Source organism: Perognathus longimembris, chromosome 1 (assembly GCF_023159225.1).
Source record: "Perognathus longimembris pacificus isolate PPM17 chromosome 1, ASM2315922v1, whole genome shotgun sequence".
In the NCBI taxonomy this organism is placed as follows: Eukaryota; Metazoa; Chordata; class Mammalia; order Rodentia; family Heteromyidae; genus Perognathus; species Perognathus longimembris.
Window position 1 is genome coordinate 82,609,198 of NC_063161.1, and position 21,900 is coordinate 82,631,097.

Sequence of the window (21,900 nt, forward strand, 5' to 3'; positions counted from 1 at the left end):
AAACTTCAATCAAGGCTACTTAGAAGGCTTATACTACCTTAGGGAAAAAGGTCACATTCTCATTTCAACCAATAACACACTGGATATAGTGGTATATTCTACCTTCCTATTTACTATATAGTATAAATTGGAAGATCACAGTCCAGGCCAGCCTAAGCAAAATACTAGATCATATTCAAAAAGTAATGAAAGCAGAGTAGGCCGAGGGTATGGTATGGATTAAGTGATAGAGCACTTTCTTAGCAATGCCTTGAGTTCTGATTCTGATATTGCTATCTCCCCCCTGCCCCCCCCCGCAAAAAAAAAGTTAAAGCAAGCAGCACTGAATTTCCCTTTCTTAACTCCAAAATTTAGCATGTTATTTTGCTATTAGTGAGCTACTTGTGTTTGTATACACGCAAACATATATATACATATACACTTTTTTTTTTTTACATAGTATTTGCTTTCTCTCATGGGTATTACAGAGAGAAGGCCAAGTAGAAGCGGGGATCATGACAGCCACAACATGGTTGAAAGAAGGACCTTCAGAACACAAAATAGAAACAGTAAGTACTGTATGAGTCTGTAGCCCCATGCCTGGGTCGTACCACAACAGATTTTAGTTTCTTTTTCTTCCAGTTTTTGGTGTGCAAAAGAAAAATATTTTTGTTGTTGTTATTTTCTGAAAATCAAGGATACAGAGTCAGAGAACAGTGAATAAAATTAAAATGATTTAACATTCATATCATAGGAACAAATTCATGAGCAATCAGTCATCAGGCATTTACATCTAAAGTGAACCATAACTACACCAAACTGTAAATTCAAAATTAAATGAACCATGTAGATGACCCATCCAATCCACACAGCAGCAAATTAAATGGAAAAAATAGCCTTCACTGTGTATCTAAGATTAAGTCTAAATATAAAAATAATTTTCTAAGTTTAAGCAGATTGTTTGATTTGATTTGAGTCCTGGATCATTATTTTTTTCAGTAGTATCTCATCTCACATACCAACCACAAAGTCTATATGGTAAATACACAACCTTTTCAGAGGTAAAAAATATATTTGGAAGGTTTTCATATTACTGTTGACAGTGGTGTTTCTTGCTTGTTTTCAGAAACTTAACTGTAAATTTATCCCAACCATAAATTTATCCCAACTGGAAGATCTTGAATTTAGTGACAAACATTTTTAAAATTCAGATAAAATATTTGAATATCAAATGTTGGCAGAAGTGTCAATAGTTTCCAAAATAACTTACCTATAAACATCAGTTTTAAGCAACTGAAGAATATATTTACGATTAATGCAAAAATGCTAAAAAGGTTGGATTTAAATTTATAGCAAATTTTACTTCAGAATTGTCTTAATTTCTAGTGATCAATATTCTATTGTATTTAATCTTATTTGTAGTCAGCTTGAGCCATTTTACAATTGTGAACCTTTATTTTGTTAACTCCTATAAGTTGTTGTTGTTGTTCTTAAAGCATGAAGTATTTTTTGGACCTCAGTGAACCCTAATAGTTAGGTTGTGTGTTTTTTACTTCTGAAGCCAAAATTGTGGGTGCTTTCATCATGTAAACTAACCAACCCCATTCAGTTTTCCTTAGAAATGACTTGGTCACATATTACCTTAGTTTAAACTTTCATTTGTTTTAGAGAGTTGAATTTTTTTAAAAAAAGAAAAGACTATACCAGACAGTAATAATAAATCCTTTATATTTGCTTATTAAATGTACTTTTAGAAAACATCAAGTGAAATATTTGGATCTGAATTTTCTGCCCATAGCCTTCCAGTGCCTTCTATGTCATTATCCTGACATTCTCTATTTTTGTCATTGTTCCTTATATAGCCCAGGGAGTCTGACTGTCAAGAACCCAGAGGGCTAGAAGAACCTGCAGAGCCACTGGCAGCTGAAATGTGTGACCTGTGCAGTGACTTTAGTGATGAGGAATCCATGGGAACCTCAACAACGAGGACTGCTAAACACAAAGTATCCTATGCAAGTAAAGCTTCTGGCTCTTCAGGACAGCTCACCTTATTCCAGTGTGGTTTCTCTAAATTGTTTGAGGCCAGATGTCAAGTTCCTGAGGACAGTGATGGGAATAACACCTCTGGTGGTGGAAGTTCTGATGAGCAGCCCACCCTCCCCTCAGCAGTTGCCAGAGATGCTGCTTGTCAGAAAACTCAGGATTCTGTTTCTGCATCGAAACACCAGAACTTAGGTACCATCCTAAATCCACAGGAAAATTGTACTTCTAAGGAAAGCAGGATTTTAGAACAGAACATTTCTTCTGAGTCTAATGAAAAAAATTTTCAAACTATTGTTGGACGTAATTGCATTTTACAGAATGACACAGAATCAGAGGACAGTGATGTTATCTTTCCCACACAATATAAAACACAGAGATTCCCTAACAATCGCATAAGGCTTATGCCATTCCTGGGATCTGAAGATTCTGGAACAGAAAACCCTGTAAAGATCAGAAATAGTCATCATGGCAAAAAGAAGGGTGACAGAGGAAATGGATCAAGTTCAAAAAACTTAAATGCCACAAACATGACACTGAGATCTATTACAGAAAGAAAAGACACTGGTAATATTAGTGATGAATCTGATGACATTGAAATTTCCTCCAATTCAAGAGAAAGAAAGAAGATAGCTACTAGTTCATTAAAGTTAAAGAAGGAAAACAGAAGGAAACTTGACTACATTTCTAAAACAATGAAGAAAACAAACCAACTGTGTGCACCGGATGAGGGTCCTAACTCTCAGCTTATTGAGGCTTTTTCATCCTCAGATGATGAGTTATCTGCCAGCCACTTCTGTCTCACCAAACAGAGCCATAGAGAAAAAACTATGAAAGACAAAATTACTTCCTCTTCAAAACTGCTTAGCCATAAGAAAAACAATACTTTCAGACCAAGAAAAGCAGTGACATTTTCAAATGAAGGTTTTGTCACTCAAGAGCACATGTGTGAATCCATGGATAAAATTTTAGGTAACCACAAACGTACTCTGAAAAATTTTATCTACCCTGGGCAATCAAATAGCTCTAAAAATGAAGGTGCTACACTGAGATACAAATAAGGAAGGGGATGAGGGGCAGGATAAAGGAGGAGGCCACCCATATCAAGATAGCTTTGTTCTTTTCCCCTAGATTCTGTGTGTCTCATCTCAACCATACTGCCTTTCTGCCCCATAAATACAAATTATTCTGACCTCTGTAGTAATTCCTTATTTATACTGTTATGATTTTATCATACAAATATGCATCCCTAGATACTAACTACTATGTACTACTGTCTATTTTATTTTATCTAGTCTCTCTTAAATTATAGGATTCATCCATTGTATTCATTAAAGCCATAAGCCTTTAATTTACCTGTTATTAGAGTGCTTTTACATGTCCCCTCATCTCCCTCAACATCAGCTAGCAGAACACCTCCCCAGATTCAGCTGTGGATCTCCAGGTAGTCATGATCTTTATAGCAAATACCAGTTCTTAGTTACTACATCTTGCTGTTGTTTCCGTATTCTTTACTCAAAACCTGGCACCATGCAGTGGGCACCTCTTGGGGGATTATCCCACTTGCAAAACTTAGGGATGATGTTTTGTTGTCAAGTTGGCCATGATATTTTGATTTTATGGTCTAGTTGCTATTTGCTTGTGGGAATTGCAGAGGGATTGAAAAATTGATCCTTGCCTAGAATCTGTTTAATAATCATAAGAATTAGTCTTGCTTTCCCAATGCTACATTATATGGAAGAAGGTGATTTTAAAAAAAACAGGGATATTTTATTGTAGAAACTTTAATTCTTATGTTTGATTTATTTATATTCCAGGCTTTCTTTACATTAATAATCTCTCTGGTAGAGTGCATACCTAGTACACACAAGGCCTTGGGTCTGATCCCCAGCATAGTATATGAAAACAAACCCCACAAATCTCATTATAATAGATACTTTGGTACTATTATAACCAAGTATTAGGCTGCCCTTTGGTGTGTATACTACAGTGAGATTTTTGGATTGAGCATTATATAAACTTTTTAAAAATAATCAGTAGCTACTGTGGAGCCAATATTATGTTGAATAATGTATAAAATGTGTCATCAAAATTAAGAAAAAGCTGAGTAAATTTTCTATCAGAATTCTTTAATTTTCAATATGTGCCATTGATACTATTATTTTTTAAATATAAAGAAAATGTTGTCCTGCTTACTCTTTTAATCATATGAAATGATGTCTTGTGTTTGCATGACTAGAAACTTTAGGATGAGAGTTCAGAGCTGTTTCGAAACAGCACAAGTGTTGAAGATTATAATTGAGGGCCATTGCCAGAGCTACTTGAGGGAACTTTAGCACACCTCACTTCTATTCGAGTGTATGTATTTATGACCACAATTTCAGAATAAAAGCCATAAGTTACTTTCTTTTACATTTCCTAAAAAGCTCCCGGCTTAACATTGACATTCTCTGGGCATGTTTACAAAGAGGATAAAATGCAAACAATAAAAGTAAGCAAAGCCAACCAAATGAAAACTTTCCTCATTTAAGTCTGTGATCAAGTGCAAATTTAAAGGTAAACAAGGCTAGAACCATTTCCTTAATTAGAAACTTTGAAATTAACAAAAAGGATAAGTTATAGAGAAGACTCTTAACCATGACTTTCTTGTGACCAAACCTTTTCCCCTCACATTTCAGGTTTAAGACTAACATGCTTAAACTCTCTTTTCAATGTTATTGATCGTTTTATTTTTTGAAGATATACTTTGATGTTAACATAAAAATTAAGCAAGTGCCAGGTCCTGTAATCCTACTACTCAAGAGGCTGAGACAAAAGTTCATTGGACACCATTTCCAAAAACATCAAGAAAAGGTAGGGTTAGCATGATTTCTGTTCTGGCATCAGCCCACAGAGTGTAAAGCCCTAAGTTCAAACCCCAGTACCACTCTCTCCCCCTAAAATTAAGTATTTTTCTTGAGTATTAAAAATAAAATAAGCATATTTAGGTGTGGTAACACACACCTGCTGTTCAGAGGCTGAAGGAATAGCTCAAATTTGAGGTCAGCTTGGACTATAGAGTGATACATGATGTGCTGTCTCAAAAAATAAAGCAAGCATAATCTTTGTTTACTGTAATATTGGCAATTTTTAAAGGTATTCATAGAACCATATTGCTTTATGATGATAAATAGCCTAATAAACATCAATTACTTCCTAGATGGTGTTCAGGAAGTAGCTTACATTCATTCAAACCAGAATGTGATTGGATCGAGCAAAGCTGAAAATTGTATGAGTCGATGGGCAGCCCGTGATGTATTTGAGCTGAAGCAATTTTCCCAGCTCCCTGCTAACATAGCCGTTTGCAGTTCTAAGGTAAGAGAAGTAACGAGTAATACTGTCTACTCAATATCATAATTTAATTTTTATCTCATTCACATGAATTTCTCTTTACTCCCTTACAAGTAACTACAATAAGTAACTTACAAGTAAGAGTGAAAAAGCCAAACACATTTGGGAAACTGTAATAATGGAAGATGCTTCAGGGACAAATCTAGATCCAAAATTAATGAGTAATACTGAATTTCTTAATATTTCCCTTTTAAAAAATACTTATGGCCTCCAAATGCAAAAGAATCCAAGGGGATCAGGTAGTTGAATCAAAAGCAAAACTACCTCTGGTCATGTGGAAAAGGAAAAAGTACGATAGATTTCATCAAAACTTCTCTAAGCCAGATGCTGGTGGCTTACCTGTAATCCTAGCTACTCAGAAGGTTGAGATCTAAGGATTTTGGTTCATAGCCAGCTGGGGCAGAAAAGTCCAAGAGATTTGAATTGACCTCTAAAAAGCCAGGAGTGGAGGTATAGCTTAAGTGGTCACTAGCCTTGAGCAAAAAAGAAGAGAGATAGCACCCAGATCCTGAGTTCAAGCCCCAGTACTGGCACCTCACCCTGCCCCCCCTCACCCCAATTTTTTTCATCTAAAATGGACACATAGAAAACAATGGTTTCATATAGAATTCATTCATTATAAAAGGATGTTTATCATATGAAAGTAGTAAATACATAAGGTATAGGCAGGGGAGATTGCAATGGTATAACTCCTTCAGACAACTTAAGAGTTTAAGAAAACCAAGGGGCATGGAATATGGCCTAGTGGTAGAGTACTTGCCTTGTATATATGAAGCCTTGGGTTCGATTCTTCAGTACCACATATATAGAAGAAGCCAGAAGTGGGGCTGCGGCCCAAGTGGTAGAGTGCTAGCCTTGAGCAAAAAGGAGCCAGGGACAGTGCTCAGGCCCAGAGTTCAAGCCCCAGGACTGGGGGGAAAAAAAAGAAAAAAGAAAGAAAACGAAGCAAGGTGAAACGTGTTATTGGGTCAAGGTTGGAGGGAAGTCAACGGGAGAGAGGGCAGACAAATGGAGAGAGGAAGGGTAGGCAAATACACCCACATTACTCAGTATACATATGTGAAAATGGGACTGGGTAACTTGAGGGGATGAGGGTTTGGGAGAAATGGGGGAGAAAAAACAGAAGGGGTGACATTAAGATGCAATGTACTCATAAACTGACATGCTGATTTAAAACCCCTTTGTACAACTACTTAAAGATAATTATTCCTTTTTTTCCAGTCCTGGAGGCTTGAACTGAAGACCTAGGCGCTGTCCCTGGGCTCCTTTCACTCAATGCTAACACTCTACTACTTGGGCCACAGCACCACTTCCATCTTTTTCTGTGATTAATTGGAGAAGAGTCTTCACAGACTTTCCTACCTGGGCTGACTTTGAACCCCAATCCTCAAATCTCAGCCCACTGAGTAGCTAGCACTATAGGTGTGAGCCACTGGTGTCTGGCTGGCATTTTAACCTTTATTAATTTTCAAGAGCTAAATGAGAAGTAGTTTTACTATTATTCTATTGGGGAGATGTTAAGACACACATTGTATATACAAGTGATATTTACCTTAATATTTTAAGAACAAGCAGGGGAAATCCTTCTGATTTTTCAAGTTGTCTTTATTTGTGCCACAAGTAGTTCAACAAAGGTTTTGAATCATTTTAACAATAGAACTCAAGTGTAAAGTGAAATCCATGATGAGAAGAGAGGAAGTTAGAACACAGACATAATGTTACATTAGGGTACTTTATTAACAGGACAAATTCTTTGAGTTTTCTGGAGGACAAAACAGTTATTTAGTGATTTCTCAAGTGGGTGTGGAAATGTATGTGGGCATTTTGGGTGGTCACAATGACTGAGTGCCCAACTGGTATTCATATCTGGAGGCTGGAATGCCTAATGACTGTCTGGACCAGAGGAAGAATGGGGAGCAGAGAGCAATCTGACATGCAAAGAATTGGTCCATGCCAAATACCATTGCACCCTGCTGAGAAACAAAGCAAGTTAACTTGTCTTTCAGGGGCGAACAGGCACGTACCAGTTCTTTCATAGGGAGCAAAGCTTTTCTGAGCACTTCATTTGAAGGAAATTAGTCGCCTGGGTTTTTAAATGGGGAACACTAAAAGATAGATCTAGTGAAGAGTCAGTTGTCTTTAATATTCCTTGAGGAAATATGATAGACTTTAAAAAGCTGTGCTTTTTTAGCATTTTTGAATGTAATACCAAAGCCTATTGCTAAATTATAACTCATAAGCATTTTTTCATGTCCCAAGTATATTGCTTGATAATTATTTGATCAAGGAATATGCCACTCTATCATCTCTCCTAGTAGACAGGAACTTTCTTGCAGTTGACTGCCATGTAGGAACCATCTGGAAAAGGCAGAAATATATTGGGCTTTTTAATTTCTCTCTTTTTTTTTTTGCCAGTCCTGGGGCTTGAACTCAGAGGCTGAGCACTGTCCCTCACTTCTTTTTGCTCAAGGCTAGCACTCTACCACTTGAGCCATAGCACCACTTCTGGCTTTTTCTGTATATGTGGTGCTGAGAAATGGAACCAAGGGCTTCATGTAGATGAGGCAAGTACTCCACCTCTAGGCCATATTCCAGCCCTAGAAATTTGCTTTTTGAGGACATAAAATATATCAGAATTTTCTAAACTAAAGTTTATTTTTATTCATTTTAAATCAATTTAGTTTTATTTTTTAACTGTGTTCCTCCCAAATATATTTTAATATGAAAAGTCAGATAATTTGTCAAACCCTGTAGTAGATGTTAATAAAATACTTTAATAAGATAATTTCATACAATGTTAAGATAATTTATATTAACTCCCCCACACCCAAAATAAACTTCAGAAACAACTCCTGAATGTAGAAACAAGAAACAGTCTATTTGGAACTTCTTAGAGAAAGTTGTGAAAACAGAAATGCCCTTGCCTCAAATCTTCAGCTTCAACATTTTTGAGGTAAATGACTCAGTCAAATCAATACCCTTTCTCTTCACAGTGATTTTCAGAGCAGGGAACATCTCTTACCAGGAAACAAATTAGAATATCCCTGCCCTCTGTAGTTTCTAATGTAGCCTTTGAGGCCTTTTATCTTTCCATAATGTAAATACCAACAGATCTTTTTCAAAAAAATATGAAGCTGTTTGTTATTTAATGTCTAAGTCATAGTGGATGTAAAATATTTAAGGAGGTTGTTTGGGGTTTTTTTTGTTTTTCATACTGAGATTTGTGTGAGGTTTTGGGGTTTTTTGTTTTGTTTTGTTTTGTTTATGTGGTACCAAGGAATCAAACCCAGAGCCTCATGCATGCGATGCAAACATTCTACCACTAAGCCACATTTCTAGCCCCATGCTGGGATTTCAGTTTGTACTTAACATATTAGCCACATACCTCCAGCCCTTTTTGCTTTTCTTTTTCAAATAGGTTCTCACTTTTCCCCAAGCCAGCCTGGACCTTGATCCTCCTATTTATGCTTCCTGAGTAGCTGAATGGAGATTTGTGTACTTTATCCAGCCTTTTTGTTGGTTAAGATTTTTTTCTTGAGGACTTGTCCCTCATGCTGGTTTCAAACCAGTCTTCTCAATCTCAGCTTCATAAGTAGTTAGGATTATAGGAACCACTGTACCTGGCTTAAGGAAGTTTTAAAACTTTCTTTAAGGAAGAGAGGTCTGCTCTCATGCCACCAATACTAGAAGGCCAAGAATAGTCCAAATAAAACACATTCAAGTCAACCACTAGGTTGACTTCTTTAAAAGTCAATACTTGATAAGGTAAAATTCCACTCCAACTTTTCAAAGATATGTCACAAAATTTCTGAGGAAAAAAAATCACTGATTTCAGCTGGGCCTTGGTGGCTCACAGACCTGTAACCCTAGCTACTCAGGAGGCTGAGATCTGAGGATCCCAGTTCAAAGGCAGCTGGATTATTCTCCAGTTAACCACTGGAAGACCAGAAGTGGCACTGTCACTCAAGTGGTAGAGTGGTAGCTTTAAAGCTGAAGCACTCAGGGACAAGCCCAGGCCCAGAGTTCAACCCGCACAACCTACCCCCTCCCCCCCCCAAAAAAAATCACTGATTTCATTATATCAGACACTGTTCCTTCAACACTCATGAGGCAATCTCTGAAACATACCACCATCTTTGGTCAAAAGTATAATTGAGGTTTTGCAGCTTCTTTTGTGGAGGTGGGTGAATTTATGGTTTTGAAGTTTTGTTTTTTTTTCAGTTGGTGGGGGAGGGGCTAAGAGACATAGAGTCAGTCAGTCACAGAGTTAGCAAATACCTGGAAACCTCTTACTCCTAAATTCTCCCAAAGCCCAGACCTCCCACTCACAGTACAGTATCTGTCATCTAGGGCTCAAATCCAGAATCTTTTTGATTACTGAGAATTCTTCTGAGTACTTCATGTCTGTCATCAAAGTTTTATTAAAGAATTTGAGAAAATGGGCGGGGGGGCTGCGCACGCGCACACATGTGCTTATGTTTTTGTCTGCAGCCAGATGTAGACACGTTACCTCACTTTTTAAGAAAACAAAACAAATCCTCTATATTTATATGAAACTAACAGATGAATAACTTCAGTCACAATATGCCAGTATTTCACTTTCTGAGGAATGCCATGGTCAAGTCTGAGTTTGAGCCTTTACCTAAATTGCAAAGGAATATGTATCCTAGATGGAAAACTTGAAAAGGAAAGTAATAGATATCACAGTACTAGATAAAATCCTGTAACCTTTTACAGGTTCTCAATTGATTTGACATTAATTATTGATAACCCAAAATGACAAAACTGTGAACCATGCCTTCCAAATTCATGCATGTATTTAAGAAAGGCCCCAAATATGCTAGTTCTTTTATATTTCCTTTGGCTTCTTAAAGTTTATACTTTTATAATTTTCATTTTAGAATATTTTATGGATATCCTAAACTACAACCTATCTCTCTCCAGATAAATTTCTAATTATATCTTTGTTATTTGGTAATACAAACTATATGAAATAATGTGCAGAATAAGAACAAAATTTGCCTCAAATATACTTGTATATTTTTAAACCACTTTTGAAAGTTTATTTTAAAAGAGATGATGTCTAGAGGAAAAACATGCATGTCTTTGAAGTCCAAACAAAAAAAGAAATGTTTAGAATTATCTGAAGAAAGTGATAATACCTTTATTAGAGTTAATTTGTTCTTTTAATATATAGAAGTATGTCATAGAATTTAACTATACCTGTTTTCGATGTGGTGCCTCCTTTTTTTCAGTCCACTCTATGTCTTCAACTTAAGTTTACTTAAAGTTTTCTGAAAAGAAATGTACAAAGACAGCATTCAATTAAGGATTAATCTCTATGGCAACTGAGATGTGGTGACTGAAGGGGGAGGATGTATTCTCCCCTCAGCTTCCTGCCAGCTGTCATAGTCAACCTCTGCTTCCTGAATCTAAGCCAAAATATAGACTGTGACCAACTCTAAGAAACTATATCTGTATTTTTATAAATTGGTACAAGTATCAGACTAGAAAAGAAGACTTAATCCCCTGAATTGGATGACAGACACTTGGCACTCATGCCAGTGTTTGACAGAGAAATAACGGGTCGCTTTGTAGTAAAACCTGGATTAATAGTAAACCCTTCTTTATGTTACTGCAGTGTGGTGTAAATGAGAGAACTAAGCAAGCTGTCAGCCAGGGGTAGGAGCTGTCTTGGGGCGGGGGGGGGGGGGAGTGCCTTTTCATAACCAGTGCAGATTTAAGCACTGTTCAGATTCTGATAAATACAAAATGTTGTGTTAATAAGAACTTCTCTTTCTTGTATTTGTATTAGATTGGCGTTTTATAGATGACTTAAAGCAAGGCTTTCAGTGAGCTGTAAGTGGATTTGATTGCAGTATGTTTATACAGCTTGTAGAGTCTGCAAGGAGGGATGGACTGTTTACAATGAGCAGACTAGAGAGATAGAGCATTCCATTACCCTGTTCTTCAGGATAATGAATAGCATGATGGTTTAAAGTAATTGTTCACAAATGACTGGTTTATGAAGTAGCCTAGTAAGTATGGTTTATAGTTTCAGCATGTCATAGAATTAACTCTTGTTGGGTGGGATTTTTTCATAGGCTTACCATTTTTCCCCCTCTATCTAGATATTAACTTTATAATGGTTATTTCAAAAAATTATTGTTCCAAGTAATTTTTAGTAGAAATTAAAAATTTTAAGATTGTGTGTGTATGGAAATAACTTGTGTCACTAGTATTGGCATGCAAAAGTCTTCATACTCCCCTCCTAGAACTAGGCTCGATTATGGATGATATTCTGTTTGAGAGAACTAGTCCTTTGAGGGATGACTAGCCAGAGGAAAGAGAAACAGTGGTCCTCCTTCTGTTAAGCCATGAGCACCTGGAGGAGACTTTCTCACAGTGGGGTTACTAGGATTCATGGATTAATGTATCTGATGACTTGATGTATACCAAACACATTCAGTTACTTGCAAAAAAAAAAAACCTATGGAAATTATTCAAAATATAATAGAAATTTTTGTTATTGCAATTGTAGTGATTGCTTGCCACTAGGGGTGAGGAATAAAACTCTTTTAATTACCTGTTATTATTTTTTGTTACTACTACTAATAGTCTGTTTTAGAATACCTTGTAAGAATCAAACTTGGGCTGGGGATATGGCCTAGTGGCATGAGGCCCTGGGTTCGATTCCCCAGCACCACATATACAGAAAATGACCAGAAGTGGCGCTGTGGCTCAAGTGGCAGAGTGCTAGCCTTGAGCAAAAAAGAAGCCAGGTGACAGTGCTCAGGCCTGAGTCCAAGCCCCAGGACTGGCCAAAAAAAAAAAAAAGAATCAAGCTTGGCTGGGCACCAATGGCTTGTGTCTGTAATCCTAGCTATTCAGGGGCCTGAGATCTGAGAATCTGTTTAGAGCTAGACTCTGCAAGTCATGGAGATTCATGTCTCCATTTAACTAGCAAAAACTGCAACTGGAGGCATGTGGTAGAGTTCCAGCCATAAACAAAAGAAGCCAAACAAAGTAAGAAAGAAGTCCCAGTACCACCAGTGTAAAAAAGGAGTTGAGCAAGTACATGTCTGTAGTGCCACCACTCAAGAGGCAGAGGCGGGAGGATTGAACTACATAATGAGACTCTATCTCAAACAAACAACAACAAATTAATCCCTTATAAGATATCTTATCCAGGTTTCATATATGAAGGATCTGCCATAGTTGTGGCAGAATTCCTGTGAAAAATACTATAGGTGGAAAGTGTATTTGAAATTTATCATTAACTAATTAACAATGGACTGGATTGACAAGCATAATCTTTGCTTAGTAAGAACTGCTTTTGTAAGGCCTATTTAACTCTTCTAACTGCTTATTGTTCTGACTGCATAGAAGATAGTTGGCGTTGAACAATTCCTATTTTTAGAGTAAATGGAATATTTTAAATAGTTTATACAGTGCTATTTCTTCTGATAATGCCTTCCATTTGGTAACATAAAAGATTAGGAATATAAAGCCTTATTGAGCTCTGATTGATTTTACCCAGTGACTTAAAGAATGGTTGGCACTTAACAATCATTTTTAAATTCTGTTTCTTCCATTTTGATGACCATAGCAATTAGCCATGGCCCCTTAAAAATTCCTTGCATTGCCTTTGATCATCCAACCTCCATGCACATGAATTTTGATTTTATTTATAGGATAATGCAAAAGTGAGGCTAGGGAATCATAGTATTTCAGAATTTGGAGGATTCTTGGAGACACCAAACCCACTTTGAGTGTGACTGCCTGATCACTTATGACATAATTTGCAGTACAGTGTATATCTATAAGATGCTTTCAGCTATGTGTGGTACCAAGCCATAGTAGGAGAGGATAAAAATGATGTGATGTGGTTGAAGAAAATCCACTGTGATTTACTAAATAAGATGAAGCATTGCCAGTGTCGGTGCTCACACCTGTCATCCTAGCTACTCAGGAGGCTGAGATATGAGAGTCATGATTCAAAGCCAGCTGATGCAGGAAAGTCTGAGACCCTTATCTCCAGTTAACTACTAAACAGAAATGGTGCTGTGGCTCAAAGTGATAGAGCACTATCCATGAGCACAAAAGCTCAGGGACAGTGCCCAGGCCCTGAGTTCAAGCCCCGGGACCAGCACCAAAAATAAGCCAACAAAAAGATGAAGTAGTCACAGACTGCAGTACTTTATTATTAATAAAAAAATGAGCTACAACAGTTTACTACTAATAACAAGTGATCTATACCCAAACTCATAACTCATTGCCAGGTCTCTGTGTGGCATGATGCTTGAAAAGTTCTTCCCCATATGCCATTGAGTCATTGGGTGGCCATGATACTAAATGAGAAGTACAAAATACTATGGACTTATTACTACTACTGGTCTGTTGGGGTCCATCTTTCCCCTTGATGGAAGGGGCTTGATGCCCCTCCCCCAGCCCTGGGGAATGCGGCCCTGCTACCTTCTCTGGATTGGAATCCGGAGAAACCGGTTGGGCAAACAGCCCCCAACCTTCTAGCCAGCCTGGCGCGCCCTTGGGGGTCAGGTGACAGCTCTTAGCCTATCGGAATCCTGGCCAACCCCCTTCCCTCGAAATCATCTCCCCTTGTCCTTCTCTCAATAAAGTTAGTTCGCTCTAAGAAGCTAGCCCGGTAGCATATGTACGCCAGCGTCCAGGGAAAGGAGGCGGACACATAACTACGGCAGGTCACGTGCTCGTCAGGTCGGAGCGACCCCCACGTCCCACTCTAACTTACCTGCAGGCCGAGGGTTAGGGGGGAGGACGAAAGGAGGGTGGAAAGAAAGAAGGAAGAGTCCGAGCCGGGAGGGGCAAAAAACCCCAACATTGGTCCATATCACAAAAGATCAGTAGACTTCTGAATTTTTAAACATCATTTGGGGATCATTCCCTAGATCTTGATCCCCACGGCCTCTATACCCAGATAATGAAGCTCAAAGAAGTACAACAGAAAGGAACTATACAACTTGGCAAGGAAAGGGTTGGGAGGGGGAAGTCTGGGAGAAAATGAGAGATGGGGTGACACTGTTCCAAAAGAAATGTACTCATTACCTGACTTATGTTACTGTAATCCCTTTGTACATCACCTTTACAATAAAAATTTTTTTATATTAAAAAAACCTCCTGGGGCTGGGAAGATGGCCTAGTGGTAGAGTGCTTGCCTTGTATACATGAAGCTCTGTGTTCAATTCCTCAGCACCACATATATGGAAAAAGACGGAAGTGGCGCTGTGGCTCAAGTGGCAGAGTGCTGCCTTGAGCAAAAAGAAGCCAGGGACAGTGCTCAGGCCCGGAGTTCAGTCCCCAGGACTGGCAAAAAGAAAAGAAAAGAAAAGAAAAAACTCCCAAGGATTACATGGAAAATGATAAAGAAATGCTAGACTCCCGTTGGTGCAAAGCAATGGGTTAAGAAAAAAAGAAAGGGATCCTGCCTTGACCTTGGCATACAGGAGCATTAAGGAGAAATCCTTTCAACTGTTCTACTCATACTTCCCACCTCTGATACCACCTTTGTGACAATTACTGCAAAGGTCTCACCTAGACCTCCCTATGAGGTGGCTAATTAAATAAATTTAGAGAGACCATCTTTAAGCCATCATTTATATGGCCATTAATTTTTATCTTTGGGATAGTAACTTCCAGCATGTGGTATCAGTGTGCCCAAAGTCCTGACGAATAGAAATACCACGCCATATTTTCCTATTCATTCTTTTTAAGATCTAGGTTGTTTGCTGATAATGCCAAGTTGGATAATGTGAACTACTTCATTACAGAGGATATTGGAGGGGAAAATAGGAAATTCTTTCTCTTATTGACCCCAAACTATTTTTTCAGACTAAGTTTTTGGTTTCTTCCCTTTTTATCAGACATATGAAGAAGAAGTAAGTACAGATAGAGTGGCACATGCAAAGAAAGGCCCTCAACCAAATGAAGGTAACAATTCATTTCCTCTCTACCTGGCATACCCCATAAGCCAAAGGAAGAAACAAGTCCACCGGACAGACCAGACTACCTTCATAATTGGAGAAACACCAAAAGGAATCCGCAGGTATGTCATCTATGGCAACTTTGAACTTTAAAAATAACTGTCAAAAGAATATAGCCATGCTGGGCACAGTGGCTCATGCCTGTAATCCTAGCTATTCAGGAGGCTGAGATCTGAGAATCATGGCTTGAATCAAGCCCAGGCAGGAAAAGTCTGTGAGACTCTTATCTCCAGTTAGCTACAGAAAGCCACAAGTAGAGCTTTGGATAAAGTGGCAACCCTGAGCACAAAGCTCAAGGACGGCACCCAGGCCCAGAGTTCAAGCTCCAGAACTAGCGCGCGCGCACACACACACACACACACACACACACACTTCATAATAAAATATACAAATTTGAATTTTAACCATACTTCACATCTGACTGTTTCAGAAAAACCTCAATTTGTATATTTAAAAAAGTAGTTCTGCATGCTTTAGACATTTTTGAGGACTAATCTCAGAGTAGATTTTTAATGAAGTCATTATATAGAAATAAATGAAAATACTTAAGTGCATTATTTGTTTTGTTTTTTTGCCAGTCCTGGGGCTTGAACTCAGGGCCTGAGCACTGTCCCTCGCTTCTTTTTGCTTGAGGCTAGCACTCTACCACTTGAGCCACAGCACCACTTCCGGCTTTTTCTATATATATGGTGCTGAGGAATCGAACCAGGGGCTTCATGTATACGAGGCAAGCACTTTACCACTAGGCCATATTCCCAGCCCCTTAAGTACATTATTTATTTATTCATTCATTGCATATTTACTGAGTATCTAATATGTTTCCAGGCATTGTGGTGAGTGTTAAATATACAATATTTTTAAAGACACATAAAAATGATAGTGCAGTAGTAGGACAACAAGGGTTAACATCAAACCATTACATTTTAAAAAGGAAAGTATCTTACAAACAAATCATATTAAAATGATGTATTATAAGAGAGAAATAGATAGGCTACCTAGATAGAGCCACCCACCTAGTGAACTGTCAGGAGAGACACCCCCCCCTCCACAGGTGGCATTTAAGGTGAGACCAGAATAAGGCAAAGAACCAGAGTAAGAGCATCAGAAGAGAGAAGGCAGTTGCTATGTTCCAAGGCCCAAGAGAAGACTGATAGACTCAGCAAATAATAAACTAATCAGCGTTACAGAAGCAGAAGTCAAGACATAAATGGGGCTGGAGCATGGTAAGTCTCAGAGACTGTGGAAAGAATTTGGATTTTGTTCCAAATGTAGTTGGAACCTGTTGATGGTCCCAGGTTCTGTGTGAAAAAGGGTGAACCAAGTAGTCAAAGGGAAGAGGATAAGGAACCAGATGGTGGCAATTCAAACTAGAGCAGTCACCATGGTGATAAAGCCAAATGGATGGATCAGACTGAATGATGGAATGGTTTGGGAAGGAAAGAGAACAGGATTGTCCTACTGTTGTGTCCTGAGTGAAAGAATAGATGAAGAAAAGCAGGAGAGAAGTTTAGAGTGAAGGGAAATCAAGAGTTCTCTTTTAGTCCATAAATCTGAGGTTCTGTAGGAAATGTCAAGTCAGAATAAGACATTTACCTTCAATAAATGATTTTTAGAACCACTGTACTATGCAGACAGTCTGGGAACAGCACAGGAAGAAGGGGAAGAGCCCAAGACAGAGCCTGCAGAGCAGAAATCACAAAGGGTCCTGAAAGCCCAGAGAAGTGTGTTTCTCAGAGGAGGAAAACTTACTTTATCCATGCTGCAGAATCAGACAAAGTGAAAAGCGCCCACTGGAGTTGGCATCAGAGAGCTCTTTGCCACTGGCCACTAGCAGTGGGAGAAAGCACAAGCTCGGGTGAGGGGGACTAGAAGGAACTAAGATCCCTGTGGGCTCTGGGAGACATCAAAAGGGGCCACAGGTGGGTTAAGGATTTTTTTTTAGTTGAGAAAATAGCAGAACCTGTTTGTGTGTTAGGGGAGAAAAAAACTCATTGGGGGAAAAACAAAGCAGTACAGAGAGGTGATAACAAAGAATGACATCCTGCAGGCAGAGAGGGCAGCATCCATACACCACATGTCACAGTCTGACCTTTGAGAGGTGTTGAAACAGAGGGACAAACATAGACACAAGTATGGTGACATTTTCTCAATGAATTAAGAATTAAAGTCATCCACTCAGAGAGAAAAATCATAATTCCTAGATGATATTAAGTCCCTGGTTGAGCCAGAGATTCAATGAAGCTATTTGTAAGGTAGTGTAGATTTTACCCATCAAGCTTCAGTTGTTATGTTGCAGGCACAGAATCTAGATGTCTAGGTTTTACCAGTTTTAGAAGAGAGGGTGAGAGAAGCAAAGAAACTGGAAGGTGTTTGTAAGGAAATGATGATAAAGACTAGTCTAAGCCAGGGATATCGAGCAAGAATGAGAGCCAACAGATTATAGGTGGACTACAGCATTACTGATAATGGGTAGTAACTGAGCAGCTGAAATGAGCATGAGAATATTCAGTGGGTCTGGAAGTTGTGAAGTTGATGGGAATGAAAAGGAATGATATAACACTGGGACTTAGGGATTAACATGAAATTAGATAAATCTTTAGTGGGTGACAGGTTGGATGGGATACTGATAACAGGAATGACAGCAAGAGGTACTATGGGCAGTAGAATCAATCCAGGATCCAGAGTATTCTACCACTCACAGGAAGGAGAGGCCAGGGGAAGTAGGGCTGAGGGCATAGTCCTGATGGTCTCTGAGAACAGTGTAGAAATGATGCTGGCTCTGTGAGTTCAAAATAATTCCTGCTAGCCAGGCACCAGTGGCTCATGCCTGTAATCCTAGCTACACAGGAGGCTGAGATCTGAGGATCGTGGTTCAAAGCTAGCCCAGGCAGAAAGTCCATGAGACTCTTACCTCTAATTAACCACCAGAAAACTGGAAGTGGCACAGTGGCTCAAGTGGTAGAGATGTAGACTTGAGCTGAAGAGCTTAGGGACAGCACCCAGGCCCAGAGTTCAAGCCCCATGACTGTCAAAAAATAAAAAGAATTACAACAATTCCTGCTAAGGTTGGCAACTCCTGGGAAGCTGGTCCCTTACCTGTCCAGGAAAAGGCTGACCTCTCAGCCCTTTTAGGTGCTGGCTGGAAAGGTGATGTCAGATACCTGAGAACATAGGAGAGACATCTCCCCATACTACCACAGCAGATCTATGACTGTGATTTTTTTACAGGAAATGCTTTTTCAGTGCAGACAGTTACTGTGCAAAGAGGCTGGCCATATACATTTTCCTAGTCTTTGAGGAACACAAGTGTCTTCATCCCCTTTAGCAGTAGCTATTTTAAAAAGAAATCAGCAGTAATACTCACTAGATACTATGTTGTAAATGAACTATACAACTTGGGGGGGGTGAGGGAGGGAAAATCTGAGAGAAAATGAGGGAAAGAGTGACACTGTTCAAAAAGAAATGTATTCATTACCTGATTTACATAACTGGGACTGCTCTGAAAATCACCTTTACACAAAAATTTTTTTAAAAGAAACGTAATTAGGGCTGGAGGTATGGCTCAAGTGATAGAGCAGCTTCTTGGTGAGGCCCTGATTTTGGGGGGGAAAAAAAGTATACAAGGGATTATTTCTGGTCTCTAATCACCCTAGAGAATAAAATGCCTTAGGTAAAAATATGAAGAGTATTTAATATTAGAAGGCCAGGATAGGATCCAGGACAGTGCTCAGATGGCTGACAGCCTCTTTCCTGCTAGCCATCCTAATCAGTCAGAGATGCAGTCAGTCCCAGCAGTCACCTACTGAACACTCGGCCCTGTTACCCATCTAAAAGTTTAGGCCTCAAGAAGGTGATTTCAGTTAGCTTCCACTGCCATTCCTCAAGAAAAATGGATAAGCTTTGAAATTTTATCCATGGTACATAACTACTTTTTGATTGCTTGCTAAGAGACTCTCCTTTGGCCTCCTTTCTTCTTTCCCCTAAGTGGCTTATAGGGGTCTACTCTAGTCTACTCATTTTTTTCTCACAAAGTGTTAAGCTGTGCCTTTGATTGTTTCTTCCATTTCCTTAAATTCTGACAGAAAATCCCTTTGAAGATTCAGAGTTAGAAAAATGAATTTGAAGGCAAAAATAAAAGCCAGGAACCAGGCCTGTAATCCTACCTACTCAGGAGGCTGAGATCTAAGATCTGGTTCCTGCCAGCCCAGTCAAGAAAGTCCTTGATACTTTTAACTCAAAATAAAAACTGGAAGTGGAGCTGTGGCTCTAATGGTAGAGCACCAGCCTTGGGGAGGGAAAAAAGCTAAGGGACAGCTCCCAGGCCTTGAGTTCAAGCCCCAATATCAGGACGCGCGCGCACGCACACACACACACACACACACACACACAGAGAGAAAGACAAAAGTAAAATGAATGATAAGCATATGTCATCCTGTTCATAGTACGCTTGTGGCCTAATTGACTTCTCAGGTTAAGTTCCTCTCAGAAGTGACAGACCCAGGGCCACAAATGAGGTCATGGTTTTATTAGCACAGCAGAAATGAAGTTACTTTGGCCGTTGCCATGACACCACCCCATCTTGGATAAATAAAAGACATCAGCTTATAACCCTGCCAGTTACTAAATCGTTGCAAGCACAAATATTTATTAGGCCATGAAAATGGATTTGGAGATGATTAATAAACAGAATAGTAATAACTTATTACTTCATTTAAAGTTAAAAACTGGAACTTTTTAAGAACAAACTTACTTCCAACAAGAACACTGGCAGTGTTCAATTCCCCAGCACCACATATACAGAAAACGGCCAGAAGTGGCGCTGTGGCTCAAGTGGCAGAGTGCTAGCCTTGAGCAAAAGGAAGCCAGGGACAGTGCTGAGGCCCTGAGTCCAAGCCCCAGGACTGGCAAAAAAAAAAAAAAATTGCTAAAGAACACTGGCAGTTTCCAGTACAGAAACTGGGGCACTTGTATTTGTGTTTTTAAATATTCTGTTGGGAGTTGAGAATGGCTGTCAGTCAGAAGAGTAGAGTGTCTGGATTTGGAAAGCTTAACAAGAAACTGGTGCATTCTGGAAGCCCTGGTGCTTATCTGAAAATACAAGAGACAGATGCAAGCATGCATTGTATGCTGCCATTAAAATCAAAGGAAACACAAACTTTATATAATCTGACCTGGAGGGCAGAGAAACAAAACAAACTAGTAACATCCAAGTGCCTCTTAGGTACATTAAAAATAATCCATTAGGGACTGAGGATATGGCCTAGTGGCAAGAGTGCTTGCCTTGTATACATGAAGCCCTAGGTTCAATTCCCCAGCACCACATATGCAGAAAACGGCCAGAAGTGGCGCTGTGGCTCAAGTGGCAAAGTGCTAGCCTTGAGCAAAAAGAAGCCAGGGACAGTACTCAGGCCCAAGGACTGGCAAAAAAAAAAGAAAAAAGAAAAGAAAGGAAGGAAAAAAAATAATCCATTATTTTAGCCTGCAATAACACTGTTCACACAATAAAATTTCAGCCTTTTCCACTTGGCATATGATTGCCTCCTTCCTCCTCAGCAGTTTCTCCTGCCCCTCTATGTGTAAGTATGTGTCCCCTCTCCTGTAAAGCTTCCTCCCTGTCTTTACCTGACTGATGTGATATAGGGAAAACCCCTCCCACCCCACTCCTGTAACTATCAGTTCAGCTCTGTGCTTAATACCTCCTCCATGCAATTCACTGTCATTATATTCTAGTTGGATTTTCATGCACTTTTCCTGTCTGCCCCTGCTCGAACTAGACAGCAAACTCAGTGAAGCTAGAAACAGGTTCTTCTTCACTGGGCTATATTACTGAGCACCTAATAGGGCTCGCTTTCTAAGTATTGTTGGATGAATAAATGAACGTTTCAAGGGATTAGCATATGACGAATAAAAATAATTTTAAAACTTTGGGACTCTTAATCATGTGCTGCCATATGATTGTGGTTTTGTTCAAAGAAATATTTATAAACATTGGGCTCCCTTGAAGTCCAGCCTCAACATTAGAAAACCAGTACCCTCTTAGTCTACCCAGTTGTCATTTCAAATAACTGAGTAGCATAAACTGCAGCAATTTGTTTCTCACAGTTTAAGAATCTAGGAAGTTCAAGATGAAAATGTGAGCTAGTTTGGATTTTGGCGAGGACCCTCCTCCAAGCTTGCAAATGGTCCACCTTCTCACTGCATCTTCATTCAGCAGGAAGAAAAAGGGGACTAGCAGGAGAGGTACAAAGGGAAAGATTAATAAAGTAATGATACCCTATACTTCATATTCAGTGAAAACTGAGGCACCATATATAGCTCCCTAGCCTCTCTCCTTACAAAGCACTAGTCCTCTCAGATTACGTTACTTGTCCTGATGATCTTTATCCTTAATCCTCCTAAAAGGCCTATCCCGATTATTGTCCCACTGGGCATGAGGGTTTCAAAATGACTTGGGGAACACATTCACCTGTGG

At 39.1% G+C, this 21,900-nt stretch overlaps 1 protein-coding gene across 3 annotated transcripts in view; it reads left to right on the plus strand.

Moving 5' to 3' along the window:
• Ercc6l2 (ERCC excision repair 6 like 2) overlaps positions 1-21,900 on the plus strand; it is an 84,484-nt gene that overhangs the window by 60,438 nt on the left and 2,146 nt on the right. For 2 of the 3 annotated variants that reach the window (XM_048331087.1, XM_048331096.1), the window contains exons 15-18: positions 468-548; positions 1,842-2,991; positions 5,219-5,373; positions 15,309-15,490. In XM_048331087.1, the coding sequence (XP_048187044.1) occupies positions 468-548; positions 1,842-2,991; positions 5,219-5,373; positions 15,309-15,490 (1,568 nt within the window). Of the gene's footprint in view, positions 1-467; positions 549-1,841; positions 2,992-5,218; positions 5,374-6,630; positions 6,689-15,308; positions 15,491-21,900 lie in introns of those variants that run through there. The other variant, XM_048331106.1, reaches the window with a different exon arrangement.